Source organism: Lutra lutra, chromosome X (genome assembly GCF_902655055.1).
Source record: "Lutra lutra chromosome X, mLutLut1.2, whole genome shotgun sequence".
Classification (NCBI taxonomy): domain Eukaryota; kingdom Metazoa; phylum Chordata; class Mammalia; order Carnivora; family Mustelidae; genus Lutra; species Lutra lutra.
This window is the reverse complement of record NC_062296.1, coordinates 48,567,771-48,590,331: the sequence shown is the minus strand read 5'-3', so window position 1 is coordinate 48,590,331 and position 22,561 is coordinate 48,567,771. Positions and strand designations below refer to the sequence as shown.

The 22,561-nt window shown below is 41.6% G+C and overlaps 1 protein-coding gene across 2 annotated transcripts in view; it reads right to left on the bottom strand.

Moving 5' to 3' along the window:
• The window catches only part of HDAC8 (histone deacetylase 8), a 220,539-nt gene that overhangs the window by 1,944 nt on the left and 196,034 nt on the right, over nt 1-22,561 (bottom strand). Inside the window, exon 11 of one of the 2 annotated variants that reach the window (XM_047716014.1) lies at nt 21,155-22,399. The exons of the other annotated variant lie outside the window; for it this stretch is intronic. Within the exon in view, the coding sequence (XP_047571970.1) occupies nt 22,371-22,399 (29 nt within the window). The 3' untranslated portion in view covers nt 21,155-22,370. Of the gene's footprint in view, nt 1-21,154; nt 22,400-22,561 lie in introns of those variants that run through there. 2 annotated transcript variants of the gene reach the window in all.

The following is a 22,561-nucleotide window of genomic DNA, read 5'->3' as shown; positions in this document are numbered from 1 at the left end:
TGGGGGGGTGGTACTTAACTTTTAAATTTTTAAATTATCATAGATTTATAGGAAGTTGCAAAACAATGTCAAGAGGTACCCTTCATCCCGTTTCTCCGAGTGGCAACATCTTTCGTAATGATTATTTGATATAAAACCCAGGAAACTGACATTGGTACATCACAGACCACATTCGGATTTCATCAGTTTTACACACACACACTTGTGTGTGTGCATATGTGTCTGTGTCTATAAGTGTATAGTTCTCTACAGTTTTATCACATGTAGGTTTGCATAATCCCCATCACAAGAAGATACAGAACTTCATCTGTCACCATAAAGAGTTCCCTCCCACTACCTTGTTATGGTAATTCCCCTCTAATCCCTAACCCCTAACAACCATTACTCTGGTCCCCGGTTCTATAATTTTGTATATAACCTTTTGAGATTGTCTTTCTTCACTCAGCATACTGCCCTGAAGATCCATCCAAGTTGTCATACGTTAAGTTCATTCCTTTTTTTTTTAACCACAAGAGTAGGATTCCATGGTCTGGATGCACCAGAGTGTGTTTAACCATTCACGAACTGAAGGGTATCTGGGTTGTTTCCAGTTTGGGGCTATTACACAGAAAGCTGCTGTGAACATCCATGTACAAGTTTTTGCATGAACATAGCTTTTGTTTCTTTGGGATAAATGCCCAAGAGTGCAGTTGCTGGATTATATGGTAGTTGCACGTTTGGTTTGAAAACTGTCAAACTGTTTTCCAGAGTGGTCATACCATTTTGCATTTCCACCAGCGATGTATGAGGGATCTAGTTTCTCAGCACGTTTTTCCTTTTTTTTTTAAAAAGAGATTTATTTATTTATTTGAGACAGAGACAGAGAGCACAAGCAGGAGGAGGAGGAGTAGCAGAGGGAGAGAGAGAATCCACAAGCAGACTCTCTGCTGAGCGTAAAGCCCAACAACACGGGGCTCGATCTTGGGACCCTGAGATCATGACCTGAGCTGAAACCAAGGGTCAGCTGCTTAACTGACTGAGCCACCCAGGTGCCCCATTTCTCAGCATTTTTGTCAGCATTTGGTGGTGTCACTAGTTTTTATTTTGGTCATTCTTATAGGTGTGTAGAGATCTCTCACTGTGGTCTCCGTTTGCATTTTCCTAATGGCTAATGATGTTGAACATCTTTTCATGGGCTTATTTACTATCTATATATCCTCCCCATGTCTTTTGTTAACTGGATTTTTTTTTTATTAAGGTTGAGTTTGGAGAGTTCTTCATATATTCTAGATACAAAGCTGCTGTTAGAGATATGATTTGCAAATATTTTCTCTCAATATGTGACTTGTCTTTTCATTCTCTTAACTCTTGCAAAACAAAAGTTAATTTTGTGGATCATGTCTTTGCTGTTTTAAAGCCCAAAACTCATTGTCTCTGGACAGTCTTTTATTCTTCATCTCTTAGTTCAAGCCTCCTCCACATCTAATGAGTTGCCAAGCCTAACCTCCAGATGCCTCGCAACTCTGCCCTCTCCTTCCTGTTCCACTGTCTCAAACTTAGTCACATCTCTCATTAGGTCACTGGTGCTCCTGCCTATGGAGTTGTCCCCCACACAATCGCAAGCTATGATCACATGCCTTCCCTGCTCCCAAAATCCTTCAGCAGCTCCTCACTACCTACGAATGAAGTCCAATCCCTTAGCTTAAGTGTGCCCCATCCACACTTTCCCATTTCCATGGGGGCCTTTGCAACAATGCATTGCCTCTGCTGAGGAAAATCTACAGAGGGTCCTGATGCTGAAGCTAGGGGTCCTTCTGACTCTCAGTGTAGCCAGAGCTTGATAATGAATGAGTGACTTCATGGATAAACAAAATTCCACGTCCAAGTATTCCAACCACACATGTTCACAGAAAGGAAAGGTGGGTACTATACCCTTTGTTGCTCTGTCTCACTCTCCAGTTACATTTGGAGGCAATTAAGAAAAACAACAGAAATAATTTCCGCCAAAAGTTGGTGATGAGCAATATTGAGTTTGGGTAACAATAAAAATGTAAGCTTAAATAATGCCTATTGTTTCCCCCTCACGTCTAGCTTTTCCAACAGTGGGTGGCAGCCTGAGAAAATTCTAAAGGCCGGCATGGTCTGGAGCCTGGGGAGACACAGAGTACAGACCAGAGGAGGAAAACACAAATGTTTATAGAGGCCAAGAATGCACTGTATGTGAGTCAGGCGGATTAGGGGCAAGATGTATGGAGCCTTCTTGAGCCTTTATTCTTTTTCTTATTTTGAGTCATGACATGAGTATAAGAAATAGTTCCCTTTTTTCTTAATTCTATTACAAAAGAAAACAAAACCAAAGCAGTGTAAATGAGATGACAAATGAAAATTCACACTTGGGGGCACCTGGATGGCTCAATGGATTAAGCCTCTGCCTTCAGCTCAGGTCATGATCTCAGGGTCCTGGGCTCGAAGCCCATATTGGGTTCTCTGCTCAGCAGGGAACCTGCTTCTCCCTCTCTCTCTGCCTACTTGTGATTTCTCTCTCTCTGTCAAATAAATAAATAAAATATTAAAAAAAAAAAAGAAAAAAAAGAAAGTTCACACTTGGCCTAGGGCAGAATATACAAGAGGGAACAGTAGGGCTTGTGGCACAGAGGACGGTAGAAGTTCACAAAAAGGGCAGCAGCGACCTAGTCCCAGACACTGACTACTGTGCAGGAAGGTGGGTCCAGTGTGACCAGATCTTTCCATTTTCCAAGAGAAGGCAGAAATTTCCATTTGTGTGCAAAGTTTCCACCATCTTAAATGCGGATAACTGCTTCACACTTTTTTAAGATATCAATATATGAGGCCAAGTGAAACAATTTTGGAGGCAAGATGTGGCTCCATGGGCTCCAGGGCTGTGATCTCTGGGTTATCTCTGGGACAGTTCTGACTTAGACCTCAACATCCTCAAATATCCTGGTTTGGACAATACATTGTATCATCATCCTACTTCTGGTGTATAAGAAGGAGTTCCGAATTGGGACTCAGGAGGCCAGCATTCTATTGATTCATCGACTGACTGACTGACTCATTTGTTCATGCATTTATTCAATAAACATTTATGGACTATCTATTCTTTGCCAGGCACTAGGTGCTGGAGAGCGCTGTCTTTAGTCCTTTTTTTTTTTTTAAGTTAATAGACTTTATTTTTAGAGCAGCTTTAGATTTACAGAAAAACCGAGCCGAAAGCACCAAGACTTCTCAAATCCTCCTGCCTCTCGCCTCCCCTGGCAGGCGGTGTCCACCCTATTATCAACATTTTGCATTAGCATGGTACATTTGTTTTAGGTGATGAATGAATATGGACATGATTATCAAGTAAAAGTCCATAGTTTATATTAGGTTTCACTCTTAGTGTTGTACAATTCTGAGTTTTGACAAGTGTAGAATTCACTATTACAACTATTCGTGCTTTCCTTCCTTTCCCCAAAGCCCTGGCATCCACTGACCTGTCTTTCTAGTTTTGCCTATTTGAGACTGTCCTATGGTTGGAATCATAGAGTACTCAGCCTTTACAGACTGTCTTCCTTGACTTAGCAATATGTGCTTAAGTTTACTCCTTGTCTTTTTGTAGCTTGAGAGTTCATTTGTGTTTTGTGCTGAAAAACATTCCATTGTCTGGCTACACCATTGTTTGTTTATCTGTTTGTCTACTGAAGGACAACTTGGTTGCTTCCAGGTTTTGGCAATTATGAATAAAGTGGACATAAATATTGATATGCAGGTTTTTGGGTGGACATGAGTTTTCAACTTATTTGAGTAAATAGCAAGGCGTACAGTACAATTGCTGGATCATATGTTAAAACTCTGGAAGAACCTGCCACTTGTCTTCCAAAGTGGTCATACCATTTGGTATTCCCACCAGTAATGAATGAGAGTTCCTACTGTCCCACATCCTTGCCAGCATTTAGCATTATCAGTGTTCTGGTTTTTAGGTATTCCAATAGACATACAGTGATAGCTCATTGTTTTAATTTGCAATTTCTTAGTGACAGGAAAGTAAGCATATTTTTGTCCACTAACTTGTCATTTGTCTATCTTCTCTGGTTAGGTGTCTGTTAAGGTCTTTAGCCCATTTGTTAATCGGGTTGTTGTTTTCTTATTGTTGAGTTTTAAGAGCTCTTTGTATATTTTGGATACCAGTCCTTTATTAGTTATGTGTTTTGCAAGTATTTCTCCCAGTTTGTGGCTTGTCTTTTTATTCTTGTATTCTCTACTTTTTATTTTTTTTTTTTATTTTTATTTTTTTTTTTGTATTCTCTACTTTTTAAATGTAGAGCAGCGGGGTGCCTGGGTGGCTGTCAGTTTTGTGTTGGACTCTTAGTTTTGGCTCAGGTCATGATCTCTGGGTCATGGGATTGAGCTCCATGTTGGGCTCCCTGCTCAGTGGGGAGTCTGCTTCCCCTCTCTCTCTCCTTGCTCCTCCCCACCATTCATGCACTCTCTCTAAAATAATTAAATAAATCTTGAAACAAAATGTAATAAAATGTAGAGCAGCATTGTCCAATAGAACTTCCTGCTGTGATGAAACTGTTCTGTGTCTATGCTGCCCAATATGGTAGCCACTAGTTACATGTGGCTCTTGAGCACTTGAAATATGGCTAATGCAAGTGAGGAGGTGAATTTTAAATTTTATTTAATGTTAATTAACTTCAATTTAAATGGCTATGTGTGGTTAGTGGTGACTGTGTTGGATAGGGCAGAAATGGAACAGTTCCCTTGGACTTTCTTTCTTTTGTGACATTGACTAGGGATCATCTGTATTTCCTCCTGCATTTACAACCTCCCTTTCAATCCATTAGCAAGTCCTGTCTGTGCTACCTCTTCAATGTATTCCAAGTCCACCCACTTCCCTCCATCCTTCACTGCTATAAGCTTACTCCAAACCACTACCACCCTTTGTGTGGACAATTTTAATAGTCTCAAAATTGGTCTCCCTGTTTTTATCCTTATCCCCTACAACCTATTTTCTACATAGCAGCCAGAGTGTCTAGTTAAGACTTAGGTCAGAACACATCACTCCTCTGTTCAAAATCCTCTATGGCTGCTAATCACACCTGGAATCAAATCCAGTTGCCAAGCCCTGCAGGTTCTGGTGCCTGTCTCATGTATCCTACCACCACCCCTCCTGCTTAATCTGTTCTAGCCACATGGGGCTTCTTTTTTTTTAAGATTTTATTTATTTATTTGACACAGAGAGACACACACCCACATGCAGCAAGAGAGGGAACACAAGCAGGCTTCCTGTCGATCAGAGAGCCCAACATGGGGCTCCATCCCAGGACCCCGGGATCGTGACCTGAGCCGAAGGCAGATGCTTAACAACTGAGCCACCCAGATGCCCCTCTGGGGCATCTTTTTGTTGCTAGAACACATGAGTCATTTTTCCTCCACAGGGCTTCCCCTGCTCTTTGCACTTGCTGTTCCTTCTGCCTGGAATGCTCTGTCCCTGGATATTCCCATTTCTTTTTTTTTTTTTTTTAAAGATTTTATTCATTTTTGACAAAGAGAGATAGTGAGAGAGGGAACACAAGCAGGGGGAGCTGGAGAGGGAGAAGCAGGCTTCCTGCCAAGTGAGGAGCTCCATGCAGGCCTCAATCCCAGGACCTTGGGACCATGACCTGAGCTGAAGGCAGATGCTTAACGACTGAGCCACCCAGGCACCCTGGACATTCCCATTTCTGACTCCTCTCATTCTGGTCTCAATTCAAAGGTTGTATCTGAGAGGCCTTATGACTGCCCCATCTATGTGGCCGCCTCTCCACCCTCCTGCCATCACTTTCTATCACGCTATCCTGTTTTATTTCCTCCCATGCACTCAGCACGCTGAAAACATCTTGTGTATTGATTTTGATTGTGTTCGTATCCCTTCACAAGCCCTGTGAGGGAACCCTTGTCTGTCTTGTTCATCACTCTGCTGTAAGCACCCTCGACAGTTCCTGGTACATGATAGGTGCCCAAGAAATATTCATTAAAGAAATGGACATCTGTGGAGCTATAGAAGCCGCAGATAAAGCAATTCCCCATTCAGTTCACAGAGGCTTAAAGCTTGGTCATTGCTCTTAAGGCTGTTATAAATGTGGTTGAGGTGAGCCAACATAGGCTTACAAAGGAAGCGTCCATGCCACCAGGCTAAGTGGCAAATGAGTTCTGAAGACAAGCAGTGTCACGGAAGTTTGGAGGAATGCTAAGGAACCTCAGTGCCCTTGGAAGCTGAGTGGCACCACAGAGGAACAGAGAAGTAAATTTAGGGCTGTTGAAAAGTGTTTCCCTAACTTCCACTGTATGGGTGCCCATTTCAGGAATGCTGTTCTATCTACTTAACATCTGTATTGATAGTAACAATATTTTTCTTTGTATCATTTCACTTTAAAAATTTTAATACTGGGGGGCCTGGGTGGCTCAGTTGGTTAAACGCCTGCCTTCAGCTTAGGTCATGATCCCAGGGTCCTGGGATGGAGCTGGGGTCAGGATCCCTGCTCAGTGGGGAGTCTGCTTCTCTCTCTCCCTCTGCTTGCCGCTCCCCCTACTTGTGCACTCTCTCTCTGTGTCAAATAAATAAAAAAAATCTTCAAAAAAATTTTTAATACCTTTTTGGGTCTCATCTATCCTAAGTAGTAGTAGGTAATCATCATCATCAAAAACAGACTTGATGTGCTCAGTACATTTTGTTTTATTTTTTTAAAGATTTTATTTACTTATTTGAGAGAAAGAAAAAGAAATACAGAGAGAGCACGAGTTGGGGGAGGGACAGAGGGAGAAGCAGGCTCCCCTCTGAGCAGGGAGCCTGACGCAGATGCGGGGCTTGATCCCAGACCCCCTGGATCATGACCTAAGCCGAAGGCAGACGCTTAACCGAGGAAGCCACCCAGGTGTCCCTGCTTGGTATATTCTAAAATATCCACTAAAATGAATACAACTATTAAAATGAAAAATATCTTTGTGTCACCTCAAATTGTCTCTCACCCCAAGGGGCAGGAGGCACATTTTGAGAACAATCACTGCGGGGATTGCTCTGGGACAGCTGGTGCCCAGGCTGCTCTGCTGATTTTAGTATCTGCAGATACTTGAATCTTGGACTGTGCCCTCCCCAACCCTGACCCCCTGCCATCCAACTCCCTCAACCCAACTGGTCCCCCATCTCTGTCCCTTCATTTCATAAGCCTTTACTGTTGTCTACATTGGGCAGGGCCCTGTGCTGGGTGCTGAGGTCACAGAGGGAGAGCAAAACATAGTTCTTGCCCTCAAGAAGTTCTCAGTCTAGTTGGAAAGGCATATATACAGACAAACACATCATAGTCCATTACAAGGTGACAAAATACCAGTCTGTACAGAGAGCTCAGGACATACAAAGAGGGTGTGGAGGGCTTCACAGAGGAGGCAGCATCTTTAAGGGTAAAGGGGGAGAGAATGTTCTAGGCACAACTAGATATACAAAGGCAACTGCAGGGGGGCCTGGGTGGCTCAGTCGGTTAAGCCGCTGCCTTCAGCTCAGGTCATGATCCCAGGTCCTGGGTTCAAGTCCCACATCGGGCTTTCTGCTCAGCAGGGAGCCTGCTTCCTCCTCTCTCTCTGCCTGCCTCTCTGCTTACTTGTGATTTCTCTCTGTCAAATAAAAAAAAAAAGGCAACTGCAAAGTTTTCATGGCCAGAGCACAGGATGATGGGTCAGGGAAAAGGGCAATGAGGTTGGAGAGGTGGCCAGAGGTTAGACCATCAAGGACCTAGAAGGCCATGGCCCTATCCTAGAGGCCATAGGGAGCTGCTGAATGATTTTAAGATGGGGAGGAGGCCCATGTAGCTTGATCTAGGGCTAGAGCAAGTTTTCTAATTGCTGCCCCCTCACAACCATGTTTGGGGGTGGATCTCACCCTCTACCTGGGAACAATGGCAGAACAAAAGATTTCTGTGAAGCCTTGGGCATGTGCTGATATGGAAGGCTGATTCAATTTTAGCTCTTAATTGTCAACTGTATTGCTTGCCTTGGAATGTAGATCCCTCCTGTCATCAGAAAGCCTTTCAATGACAATTAAGTATAACCACCAATTACCACTTGTCTGCCACTGACCTGAATTAGAACCTGAGGCTGTGGATTAATCCCACCAAACTTCTGGCATTTACAGGATATCTGCACTTAAAGGATATTACCCTGATGGCTAAGGTGCTCCAGTCTTAGCTTGCAAGGGACTACTGCAATCTCAAACAGAATCGAAGCAATTTCTAAAATAGCTTATGATTCATTTTTTCTCCCCTCCTGTGCCTAAATCTGCTGGCTCCATGTGGAGGGATAGGCACAAGTAACTGTAGAGGTGACATCACAGGAGTGGGCTGCTTGTCTGCCAGCCAGCCTGTGGAGCCTGGCCTGGAGTGGTTTATCTGCTGGGCTGGGCAATCCCTCCCAGCCGTTTTGGAGTCACAGTTCCAGGTTCCTTGGTCCATGTGCTTTCTCCATATTTCTTTTTCAGACAAGAATTCTGGGCCGGGAAATCCAGGATAATGGGAATAGCAGTGGCAGGAAGAATAATACAGCCTTACATCTGTATAATGCTTTAGAGTTGTGAAATCCATTTGCTCCATTTTGCTCCACCCAAACACCAGTGGGAAATGGAAGCTGGGATTTTAGGCCCGAACTGGAGATAAATCCTCCTTCTCTTGCACAAAGGAGGTAAATGCTAAAATTCCCCATTTGCTTCAGGGCCCATCATGATTAGGCCTTGGATACCACCAGAAGGTCAGAGAGATTCCTTTCAGTGTCTAGGTGCTTCCTGTAAGATATATTTTCCAGCACAAACTGCCTGGCAGGCACAATCTATTAACCATGCCATCCTGATTGAGCCAGCAAGTAGTGCCAGTCTCAGCATTGCCAACTCCTTCTGTACACCCTGGTTTACAGTCCCAATGGTCCCAAAGACCTTTACTAGAGCCAAAGGCATGGCTGTTAACTGTGGAGCCCTGAAGGTAGGGTGTGTCATGAACATCTGGAAGTGCCAACAGCTGCCAGAGCAGCTCAAGGGTCTGTGAAAGGAAAAAGTGGAATCCGAGTCATATTAGCCACCACTGCAGGTCCTAAGGTGAAGGGCCATCGAGCCCAGTCACGAACAGCTGAGGCGTAGCGTGAATGGATTCTTTCCTTGAAGGAGCCGGAAAAATAGTTCTGCATGGATCTCATGTTTGCTCTGTGATGTTCCAACACCCAGTCCCAGCATAGTTTGCTGCCCCCAGTGCTCTACTGCTACACTCAGCATGAAAAGTCTCGCAGCCTAGTTTCCCTCTCCTGATCCTCCCCGGCATCATGGTTGCCAAGCTGGAGACTAAACCAGTGACATACTCTTGCTGGGCCGCCATGGTTTTAGATTGGATTTCAGTGTTGCGCGTGTGCGTGCGACGCCTGTGGTTGGAGTGAGCCACAGGCACTCACAAGTATTGCAAGAGTGGCGGGTAATCCTGCTGTTGCTGCTGTAGGCGCTGCTGCCATCACCACCGTGCCACGAATTCAGGATGATCCAGTGCAAGACCATAAATGCTGGTCAGTGCCACGAAAATGTCATCTTCGTAAACCTAGATGCTGTACTCAGGCCATTCTGTCGGAAATCTTGGCGGGGTATAAAAGTGACCCTTTTGAAAGTTGAATCTGTAAACTTATATGTGGAAAGTGACTGGCAGAACAGAATATCATCACCTCCAAAGCAGAGAGGCCTCCCAGAACTTGTTTTCCAGCTCATGGGGGATATGTGCGCCTATGAAAATAGATTAAGGATCACTGCTTCAGCCTCTTTTAGAGATGTGAATAAAAAATCTTGGCTTGGGATTGCCTCCTCTCTGGTTGACTGATTTTTCAATTGATTTGTATTTATTAGCTAATGAAATTAAAGTTGTAAAAATGATAACAGAAACACAATAAATCTCCCCCACAACTGGCTGTTTCTATGTCACTATGGTACATTCCTCACTTTGATTACTTCAAAGTCTATTATTTTGTTCTCAATTATTCTGTTTTTCTGGCACTGGAGAAAATCAATTTGTTTTATTTTCTCTTATTCATGCACTCAATTATGCTCTTCGGGCACATTTAATCACTTTGATGTTTTCATTTTATGGCCCGTCTCTAGGCACTTCAGCTGCATTGCTGCCAACGGGCAAGCAGGACTAATTTGCATGTCACAATAGACTTGAAATTCTAACTCAATTTCGAAATCTTTATGAAATCTCCCTCCAAAATATGCTTGGAGCTGCAAAGAGACAGAAGGATGTGGGTAAACCAGAAGCCTATAAAGATGCTTTCCTTTCTCAAAACACCGAGAGCTCTTTGGTGGCCTGACTGGAGCTTGGGGATGTCCTGGTCCAGGTGTAGCAGAGGAGTCTACCGGATGGGATGTCTGTAGAGCTTCCGCTGGGACTCTATGGTGAGAATCCTGCAAAGACTGCCCCTCAGCATCAAGGCCAGGGAGGCTGGGCCTGCTTACTCTGGCATAAAATCCCTATCAGCACTGCTGGATTTGGCAGCTGTGCTAAAGACAGCACCTGAATCTCAGTTGGTTAAAGGGCCTCCGGGTAGACTGAGGGAATTGTCAACAGTAAGGCATTCCAGAACTCTGAGTGTTTTACCTTATTTTCTCTAATAAGTTCTTTTTTTTAAAAAAATAGAAAAATGCAGTTTATTTTATTTTATATATTTTTTTAACATTTCAAGTTTTTATTTACATTCTAGTTAGTAAACATACAGTGTAATATTAGTTTCAGTAGTAAAATTTAGTGGTTCATCACTTACATATAATAGCCAGTGCTGATCACTACAAGTGCCCTCCTAATCTCCATGCATTTAGCCCATCCTCCACCCACCTCCTGCCATCCACCCTCAGTTTGTTCTCTGTAGTTAAGAGTATCTTCTCTAGGGGCGCCTGGGTGGCTCAGTGGATTTAAAGCCTCTGCCTTCAGCTCGGGTCATGATCTCAGGGTCCTGGGATCGAGCCCCGTGTCGGGCTCTCTGCTTGGCCGGGAGCCTGCTTCCCCCTATCTCTGCCTGCCTCTTTGCCTACTTGTGATCTCTGTCTGTCACATAAATAAATAAAATCTTTTAAAAAAAAAGAGTATCTTCTCTAGGGGTGCCTGGGTGGCTCAGTGGGTTAAGCCTCTGCCTTCAGCTCAAGTCATGATCTCAGGATCCTGGGATTGAGCCCCACATCTGGCTCTCTGCTCAGCAGGGAGCCTGCTTCCTCCTGCCTCTCTGCCTACTTGTGATCTCTCTGTTAAATAAATAAATAAAATCTTAAGGGGCGCCTGGGTGGCTCAGTGGTTTGGGCCTCTGCCTTCGGATCATGTCATGGTCCCAGAGTTCTGGGATCGGGTCCCAGAGTTCTGGGATCGAGTCCCGCATCGGGCTCGCTGCTCAGCGGGGGGCCTGCTTCCCTCTCTCTCTGTCTCTGCCTGCCTCTCTGCCTACTTGTGATCTCTCTCTGTCAAATAAATAAAATCTTTTAAAAAAATACTTTTAAAAAATCTTAAAAAAAAAAAGAGTATCTTCTCTAGTAAGTTCTAACCTTTCTGATCCCTGATTATTTTAGAGCTAACAGCTGGAGGGGAATAAGTGATATAATTGCTTTAGGCATGTACTTTGGGCAAACAGAAAAAAAAGCTTAATTAAACACATTAGAGGCCTCCAAGTATTCTTCAAAATATCTTGGTTTGGGGGCACCTGGGTGGCTCAGTGGGTTAAGCCTCTGCCTTCGGCTCTGGTCATGATCTCAGGGTCCTGGGATGGAGCCCTGCATCGGGCTCTCTGCTTGGCAGGGAGCCTGCTTCCCCCACCCGCCTGCCTCTCTACCTACTTGTGATCTCTGTCCGTTAAATAAATGAATAAAGTCTTTTAAAAAAATTTCTTGGTTTGTTGTATACTAAAACCAGCAACTCCATCAGGAAGAAGGAAAATTCCATATTTCCTCTTCTAAACCTTGGGCATGACCTTCAATTTCTCAGGTGGAATTCCAGCTCCCTTCCTTGTTCTGTGACCTTGTACAAGCTAATCAACCTCCCTAAGCCTCATCTGTTGAATGGAGCTAATAACATTATCTACCTCAGAGACAGACTTGCTTCCCAAACTTCAATACTGCCAAGAAATTTGTCATATTTATATACCACTTATGTGGAAACCTCTCTCATACCAACTCTGTTTTAAAAAAAAATTAAGCTTATCCTAAGCAATGATATCTGTGAAATCATCAGATTTTGATGTGACAGTTATATTTCTTTCCAATACACACTAAAACATACACGGCTGACCCTTGAACAACATGGTTTGAACAGCATGGGTCCACTTATACATGGATTTTTTATAGTACAGTGCTGTAAAAATATTTCCTCTTTCTTATGATTTTTGTAATACCATTTTTTCTCTACCTTACTTTATTGTAAGAATACAAAAACACTAATTCAAAGGGATACATGCACCCCTATGTTTATAGCAGCATTATTTACAATAGCCAAGCTATGGAAGCAGCCCAAGTGTCCACTGATTGATGAATGGATAAAGAAGATGTGGTATATATATACAATGGAATATTATTCAACCACAAAAAACAATGAAATTGGTGCCTGAGTGGCTCAGTCAGTTAAGTGTCTGTCTTCAACTCAGATCATGATCCCAGGGTCCTGGAATGGAGCTCTACATCAGGCTCCTTACTCAGCGGGGAGTCTGCTTCTCCTTCTGCCCCTCCCCCGACTTGTGTTCTCTCTCTCACACACAAATAAATAAATAAATAAAATCGATCTTAAAAAAAAAGAAATATTACCATTTGCAACAATGTGGATCAAGCTAGAGAGTATGATGCTAAGCAAAGTAAGCCAGAGAAAGACAAATACCATATGATTTCACTCATATGTGGAATTTACGAAAGAAAAGAAATGAGCAAAGGAAAAAAAAGAGAGAAATCAAGAAACAGATAGTTAATTATAGATAACAAACTCATGGTTACCAGAGGGTAGGTGGTGGGGGGATGGGTTAAATAAGTGATGGGGATTAAGGAGTACACTTGTGATGAGCATCGGGTGATGTATGGAACTATTAAATCACTATATTGTATATCTGAAACTAATATAACACTGTATGTTAACTAATGGGAATTAAAATAAAAACTTAAAGAAAAAAAGAATATAGTACACAAATACATATATAAAATATGTGTTAATTGTTTATTTTTCAGCAAGTTTTCTGTCAACAGTAGGTTATTAGTAAAGTTTTGGAGGACTTAAAAGTTATATGCATTTGTGTCCACCCAGGGACACCAAAAAACAAAGACAAAAACTTAAAAGAACCCAAACAAACAAACAAAAGTTATATGTAGATTTTTCAACTGTGTAGGGTGTTGGTGCCCCTAACTGTCATATTGTTCAAGGGTCAACTGTACAGCAAATATACCAAATTAATTCCTGCCTTAGGGTCTTTGATCTTGCTCTTCTCTTTATCTAGAATGTTTTTCATCCCAATTTTTGCAAAGCTCCTTCCCTTACTTCCTTAAGCTCTATTCCCAAATGTCACTTCCTCAGGGAAGGCTTTGCTGACCATCTACCTAAAATAGCACCCCACTGGAATTTATCAGTAACCAACCTTAAATATTTATTTGTTTATTGTCTTTCTTCCTCACTAAAATTTAAGCTTCATGATGGGCAAGGCCTATATCCGTCCTATTTACATCTCTATCACTAGTCCCTAAATAGTGCCTGGCACATATTAACACCAAATATGTATTTGGTGAGTGTATGAAACATTAAAATAAAAAATTAGCAGTAACCAGGCTCCCCTTCCACCAGAGAAAGCAGAGTGGAAAGCCAGAACTTTTATCCCTGTTCAATGGCAAGGAAGTTTATCCACTGCTATCAGTAGAGACCACATGGGGGGCAGTAACAAGGTTCCACTCCCATTCCCAGCCAAGGTGGTATCAGTGGAGTTCTAATGGGGAACCTGAATTTCCACTCTTGCCCAGCAGTAAGGAGGTGCCCCACCTCCCTCCAGGCTGTCAATGGCAGCTCAGTGGGGAACCTAGACTTTTATCCCCACTTGGAAGTAATGGGGTGATGCTCCCTCCTCTGCCATCATGATGTCAGAGGAAATCTGCTAAAATGGAAGATTTAAGGAAGATACAGATATTGTAAAAAAAAAAATCTAAAAATTTCAGGATACAATAGAAAGTCACTTATACCAAGAAACAGGAAACTATGAACTCAAATGGGAAAAAGACAATCAACAGATGTCAACATAGCAATGACATAAATGTTGGAAATGTCAGACAAGGAGTTTAAAGAGGCCATCAAAAAATATTTCACTGAGCAATTCTGAACATGCTTGAAAAAAAAATAAGTGGTCTCAGCAAAGAAACAAAAGAAATAAAGAAAAACTAAATGGAAATTTTAGAACTGAAAAATACAAGTAAAATAAAAAACTCAATAGATGGGCTCCACAGCAGAGTGGAGGGAGGTGGGAGAGGTAAAATCAGTAAACTGGAATATAGAACAATAGAAATTGTCCAATTTGAACAAAAGACAAAAAATAGTCTGAGAAAATGAGAAAAACCTCATGGACCATGTGGAACTACAATATAAGATCTAACACTCATGGGGCATCTGGGTGGCTAAGTCGGTTAAGGATCTGACTCTTGGTTTCAGCTCAGGTCATGATCTCAGGATATGAGATTGAGCCCTGTGTCTGGCTCTGCAATCTGTGGGGAGTCTGCTTGAGATTATCTCCCTCTCCCTTTGCCCCTCCCCCTACTCTCTGTCTCTCTGTCTCCCTCTTTCTCAAATAAGTAAATAAATAAATCTTAAAAAAAAAAAACCCACCCAAACAAACAGGATCAACATTCATGTCACCAAAGTCCCAGAGAGCAATGAGAAAGAGGATGGGACTGAAAATGAATTTCTTTTTTAAAAATTAATTAATTAATTAGAGAAAGAGAGAGAGAGAGAGAGAGAGAGCGCACAAGTAAGCATAGCAGCAGAGGGAGAAGCAGGCTCCCTGCTGAGCACAGAGCCTGAGATGGGGCTTGAATCTAGAACTCTGGGATAATGACCTGAGCTGAAGGCAGATGCTCAAATGACGGAGCCACCCAGGTGCCCCTGAAAAAGAATTTCAAGAAATAATGGCTAAAGATTTCCCAGATTTGGCAAAAGATATAAACCTACAGATTCAAGAATCTGACTGAACTCCAAACTGGATAAATCTAAAGAAATCCACACCAAGTCCTATCATAATCAAATTCCTAAAAATAAAAAATTTTAAAAAACGGGGGAAAAACTATAAAAACAATTCTGGAAAGCAGCAAAAACAGAAACGAAGTCTATAAGGGAAAGATAATTCAAATGACTGGTTTTCTCATCAAAAACCATGGAGGCCAGAAGTATGGTAAGATATTTTTCAGGTGGTGTAAGAAAGTAACTGTCAACACAAAATTCTAGGTCTATGAAAATATTTCTCAGGAATGAAGGGGAAATAAAGATATTCTCAAAGGAAGGAAAATTAAGGGAATCTGTTGCCACCAGACCTACACTAACAGAATAGCTAAAGGAAGTTTTTGCAATGGGAGAGTAATAATAAAAGAAGGAATCTTGGAACATCAGGAAGAAAGAAAATGGAAAGAGTAAAAATATGAATAAACATAAACATACTAGGGTTTTCCCCTCCTCTTCAGTTTTTTAAATTATGTTTAATGATTGAACCAGAAATGGTAACACTGATGTAGTTGTAATGTATGTAGAGGAAATACTTAAGGCAATTATATTATAAATGGGAGAGGGGAAAGGACTTAGAGGTAGGTAAGTTTTCTAAACTTCGTTCTAACTGGTAAAATGTTGATACTAGCAGACTGTGGTAAGTTAGGCACATATAATATATATCCAGAGACAGCACTAAAAAGCCTACACAGAGAGATACAAACAAAACCACTAAGGATGAATCAAAATGAAATTTGAACAGAGGTATAAGTTACCAACAATAAAGGATGAAGAAGAAAACATAGAAGGAACAAAGGGAACAAAGAGAAAACAAAACATAAAGGGGTGCCTAGGTGGCTCAGTTAAGCAGCTGCCTTTGGCTCAGGTCATGATCCCAGGGTCCTGGGATTGAGCCCCACATTGGGCTCCCTGCTCAGTGGAGAGCCTGCTTCTCCCTTTCCCTCTGCCTGCTGCTCTGCCTACTTGTGCTCTCTCTGTATCTCTCTAATAAATAAATAAAATCTTTAAAAAAAAAACATAAAATGGCAGATTTAGTCCCTAACATATCAAAACTACATTGAGTGTAAATGATCTAAATACATTAGTTAAAAGACAAAGATTGGCAAGGTGGCTAAAAAAGTGATCTGACCATATGCTGTTTCTAAGAAGCTCATTTCAAATATGATAATAGCACATTGAAAATAAAAGGATCGAAAATACATGCCATGCAAACATTAATCAAAAGAAAGCAGGAGTGGCTATATTCATATCAGATAGAGTAGACTTCAGAGCAAAGAAAATTACCATGGACAGAAAGGGACATTACATAATGGTGAAAGGGTCAATCTACCAAGAAGATATAGCAACCCGAAATGTATATGTGCCAAACAACAGAGCTTCAGAATACATGAAGCAGAAACCAATAGCATTATAAGGAGAAATAGGTTCACAATTAGAACTGGAGACTTCAACATCCCTCTCTCAGCAACTGATAATAGAATAAGACAGAAAATGACAAAGGATACAGAAGAACTCTACAATGCTACCAGCCAATAGGATTTAATCAACACTGATAGAATATTCCATGAAATGACAACAGAATACACCTTCTTTTCTAGCACTCACAGAACATATATCAAAATAGACCATATACTGGGCCATAAAAAACCCCAACAGCCGAACAAAATTGAAATTATAAAGCACATGTTTTCTGACTACAGTGGTATCAAAGTAGAAATAAAAAACTTCCTGAAAAAGAAATCTCCAGGCCTAGATGGTCTCACTGGAGAATTCTACTAGAAAGAAGAATTAACACCAATTCTCCTCTATCTCTTGCAGAAGAGAACACTCACAAACTCACTTTACAAGGCATTATTGGCCTGATACTGAAAGCAAATGATGACAGTACAAAAAAGAAAACTGTAGGCTAATATCCCTCATGAATATAGATGCAAAATCCTCAAGAAAATATTAGCAAATAGAATTGAGCAATGTAGATAATAACTGTACACCATGGCCAAATGGGGTTTATTCTAGATATACAAAGCTGGCTCAAAGTTTGAAAATCAATCAAGCTAACATACCATATTAAAAGGCTAAAGAAGAAAAATTACATACACATTACTATTAGTATCAAATGATGCAGAAGCAGCATTTAACAAAATTTAACACTCATTCATAACAAAAACTCTCATAAAATTAGGAATATAAAGGAGTACTGCTTCAACTTGATAAGGAAGATCTACAAAAACCTACAGCTAACATCATTTATTATGGTGAAATACTGAGTGTTTTTCCTTTAAGTTCTGGAATAAGGCAAGGATGTCTTCTCTAACCATTCTTATTTAATATAATATTGGAAGTCTAAGCCAGTGCAATAAAGTAAGAAAAGGAAACAAAAAGCATACGGATCAGAAAGGAAAAAAACAAAACTGTCTCTATTTGTAGATGAGTGGTGATCTATGTAGAAAATCTTAAGGAATCTGTAAGAAAACAGAATTAATAAATGAGTTCAGCAAGGTCACAGGATATAAGTGCAATATACAAAAACTGTATTTCTATACAGTAACAATTTCCACATGGGAACCAAAATGAAAAAAACAATAACTCAAAGAAAAACTTAGGTACAAAACTTGTTTAGGATCTGTATGCTGAAAATTACAAAACGCTGAAGAAGGAAATAAAAAAAGTCCTGAATAAATGGAGAGACAAACCATGTTCATGGGTTGGAAGACTCAATACAATAAAGATGTCAGTTCTTCCCAAACTGATAACCAGGTTTAACATAATTCCTAACAAAATCACATTAAGGTATTTTGTAGATATAGACAAGATTATTCTAAAACTTATATGGAAAGCAAAGGAACTGGTATAAGCTAAAAACAATTTTGAAAAAGAAGAGGAATCACTCTACCTGATTTAAGGTTTTTTTATATAGCTATAGTAATCAAGACTGTGAGGAGGAATAATCACATAGCTCAATGGAGCAGAAGAGAAAACTCGGAAAGACTGTTGTCTTGGAGTAAAGGAAGGTTTTGGAAAGGAATGTGGTCCTAGGGAGCTCTCTGGACTTCACACCCTTCTACTAGACAAAAGAGGCTTTACAGCATGAGTCAAAGGAAAATCTGCTCTCTTGAGTGGAAGCTGGAAGCACTTAAGAATTATTAGAGGTACTTAAGAAAGGAAACAGCACCTGAGACGTAAAATTCTCACTCTCCAGTCCCTATCTTTCTAGCTGTGTGCAGGTGCAGTGACCAGGTTTTGTAAACCAAAAATTAGGAAATAAGTTCTGATAAAATGATAGCAATAATAATAATTAAAAGCTCAAACATGTGGGGGCACCTGGGTGGTTCAGTTGGTTGAGCATCTGACTCTTGCTTTCAGCTCAGTTCTTGGGGATTGAGCCCCACATTGGGCTGCATGCTCAGTAAGAGTCTGCTTGAGATTCTCTCTCCCTCTCCCTACCCATCCTGCTTGTGCTCTCTCTCTAAAATAAAAAATGGGGGCGCCTGGGTGGCTCAGTGGGTTGAACCGCTGCCTTCGGCTCAGGTCATGATCTCAGCGTCCTGGGATCGAGTCCCGCATCGGGTTCTCTGCTCGGCAGAGATCCTGCTTCCCTCTCTCTCTCTCTGCCTGCCTCTCCGTCTACTTGTGATCTCTCTCTGTCAAATAAATAAATAAAATCTTTAAAAAAAAATTCTTAAAATAAAAAATGAATAAATCTTAAAAAAAATAAAACCTCAAACACATATTACTTTTTTCTGAATAACAAAGCAACACATATTCATGGTAGAAATTTTGAAAAATACAGAAAAACAAGAAAGAACAAGTTAAAAAAATACTCATAATCCCAGTTCTACCACCAAAGTAACTACTGTTAGTACTTTTGTTGTATTTCCTTCTGGCGTTTCTCTGTATATATCCACACACTCACTCATACACACATTATATCTACAAAATTGAGACTATATGGTATTAAATCATTTTGTATCCTGTTATTTCTCACTTAATATTATTATCATGGCAATAATTTGTGGCATCCAATTACTTTTAAAATTTTCTTTTTAATTGGCTGCAACAACTCTTCCATGTAGATGTATTTGAGACAATGTATCATCATACCTCTAATTCAACATATCAAAACAGAACACATCAAGTATATGTTTCTGTAAAACTATCCCCCTCCTCCAATGGCTCCCCATCCCAGTTGGTATCCAGGCTGGAAAGCTCAGAATCATCTTTACTTCTTCTTTTCTTTTTGATCCCCTATACATGACCCATTTCTAAGTGTTCTTGATACTCTCTTCCAAACAACTCTCAGCCATTTGGGAGGAATAGGATAGGGAATATCTTAATATCACTGTTCTGGTCCAGGCTCTTTCAGGCTCAATCTTGGAATACCACCATGATTTATCCAAATATCATTGCATCATGTTATGTCCTAATTCCAGAACCTAGAATGGCTGTCACTTTATTGTATCCAATATGGACTACTCAGCCTGAAATTCAGGGGAACTTGCAATCTGCCCCTGGCACTCACCTGAGTTTCCCTAGCTTATGAGCACTTCTGCATTCTTATCAATTTAAATCCTCCAAACCTAGCAGAGTTGCGCAGCGGAAGCGTGCTGGGCCCATAAATCCTCCAAACCTTTTGAAAGCAGTCTCCCTAAGGTCTTATTCCCCCACTTCTACATAGTATCAGCCTTATTATATCCTCATCTGTCTAAGAGGGTTAATTTTGTCTCCTTCCCTAGACTTCTCAGCTGTTTATTAAAGGCAGAGGCCATATTTTAAACTTCTCTTACACCTCTCATGGCACTAAGAACATGGGAGGCTCCAAAAACTAATCATTGATTGATTTAATGGGGCTCTGAAGTGGAGACATAACCATACTTCTTAAAATTAACCTGGTTCGCAACCTCACTTTGGGAGACATTGCAGGGTGCAAAGGGTTTACTAGGGGCAATCGAAAAAAGCAGACAGGGGATGGTGAGTAGATTTGACTGACCAATACTGTTATAAAGCAGAGGGTACCAGGTCTGGATTCAAATCCTGAGGGCACCACTTACCTGCTACATTGGGCATGGTACACCATGTCTTTGGACACCAGTTTCCTACCTTATGAGGTAATTGTGAGGATTAAATGAGATCACATATGTAAAGAACCCAGCATATGGTACAGTACAGTTGGCTTTCAATAATAGTAGTTCCCACTTCCTGGATTTATGTAGGTATTTGGTGTCTTATAAGTAATCTACTGAGGGTTTTCATGGTTTGTTAAAAGCTGTTGTCTAGGGATGCCTGGGTGGCTCAGTCAGTTAAGTGGCTGCCTTCGGCTCAGGTCATGATCCCAGTGTCCTGGGTTCAAGTCCCACATCGGGCTCCTTGTTCTGAGGGGAGCCCGCTTCTCCCTCTGCCTCTGCCTGCCACTCTGCCTGCCTGTACTCTCTCTAGCTCTCTGACAAATAAATAAAATCTTAAAAAAAAAAGCTATTGTCTAGGGGTGCCTGGGTGGCTCAGTTGGTTGGGTGTCTGCCTTCGGCTCAGATCATGATCCCAGACTCCTGGGATTGAGCCCCACATTGGGCTTCCTGCTTGGTGGGAAGTCTGCTTCTCCCTCTGCTTCTCACCCGGCTGTGTTCTCTCTCTTTCTCAAATAAATAAATAAAATCTTTTAAAACAATAAAAGCTGTTGTCTAAGTTACTGTGACCTTGGGGAGCAGTCTTCATTTTTATTTTAGAATTTATAAGTTTTTCAGCCAGACACTTTTAAAAAGAGTTTATTTATTTATTTGACAGAGGGAGAGAGCAAGCACAAGCGGCGGTAGTGGCAGAGGGAGAGGGAGTAGGCTCCCCTTTGAGCAGGGAGCCCAATGTGGAGATTAATCCCAGGACCCTGGGATTATGACCTGAGCTGAAGGCAGATGCTTAACCAACTGAGTCACCCAGGTGCCCCTCAGCATGACATTTTTACAACTTCTCTTCCTGTTGAACAATGACAACAACAACAAGCCTTTCCAATTCTTTTACTCTTTAGTGAAACAAGATAGGAACCTGGTCAATGGGGAAGCCAGGCTGGTAGTAGGCTCTTGGAAAGAACCACAGTGGACTGGAGAAGAATAAAAGGACAGGGGATGGCTAGAGGAGATAAGGAATGGACATCACAGAGATCCTCCCCTGAAGTAATGCAAATTGGCTCGGTATTCTCTACGATCCTGCTCCAAATCCTTCTAAGAAGCCCTAAAGCAGATGGTCAGTCTGTCTTGGGACCAACTCTGCCTTTCAACTTATCCTATGGCTTCTCAGGAAACAAGAGAAGGTATAGAAGCAAGTTCAATTTCCATAGTGTAGAGTCCCACCAGGCAGGAGTGCTTCTTCAAGCTTGGAGCTTCAGCAGGCCTTGGACATGTCCAGACCCGATGTCCTAATTGCTAGTCCTTAGAAGAATGTCAATCCCAGACTTCAAATTGCCCAAGGAGGGGCAGCTTACACTCAGCACAATGGTGTTCCTGAGAATATTACCAATAGATGTGCAAAGGGACTCATCTTGGGGCCATGGAACTGTAAATAGCAGAGTGGAGCTGGTAAACACCACACACTTCAGGTAGCAGGAGCTGGATGGGTTAGCTTCTTCCACCTTTTGTCCTCTTTTACTTCTCTACTCAGCTCAAAATGGAGTAGAAAGGTTCAATGATCGTATGGTTGGGTGATGGGAGCATGGCAGGGGTAGGTGTTAGAGAATGTTAAGAGGCCTGGGTCAGAGGCCAGGACTGCCAAGTGTTGCTCATGGCTATCTTCCTCCCATTTCCAAAGAGACATCTGATTTTAGGTGCTTTGGGTCAGCCACGTGGAAGGAGCTGGATATGCAGTGAAGGGTGGGAAGAGTTTACCAGGGGCAATTGGGAAAAGGGGGGGGAGTTAAAAATGGGATTGAAAAAATGAGGTATGACAAATATACCTGACAGGGCAACACTGCAAAGAGAAGAGGGGGGCTGGAAAGGACAAACAGCCTGACTCCAAAGCCCCAGTTCAGAAAGACTAGGGTTCAAGTGTGTGCTCTACCACCTATTAGCACTGTGTGTAGCACATAGTAGGTGTTTAGTAATTGCTTGCTGAATGAATGAACAAATGTGACATTGGCCAAGTCACTTATCTTCTCTGAGCCTCAGTTTCCTCATCTGTAAAATAAATAGTAGCTATTGTTCTTATTATTTCACTTCTGTTGTCTCTTCCCTATACCCACATCAGTTGGCTAGTCCATCTGCCCAACCCTGCACTGTATGAGATGCCAATTCATCCTCCTTCATCAAGGGTCAGAAAAGGCAGATGTTTATAAGGCC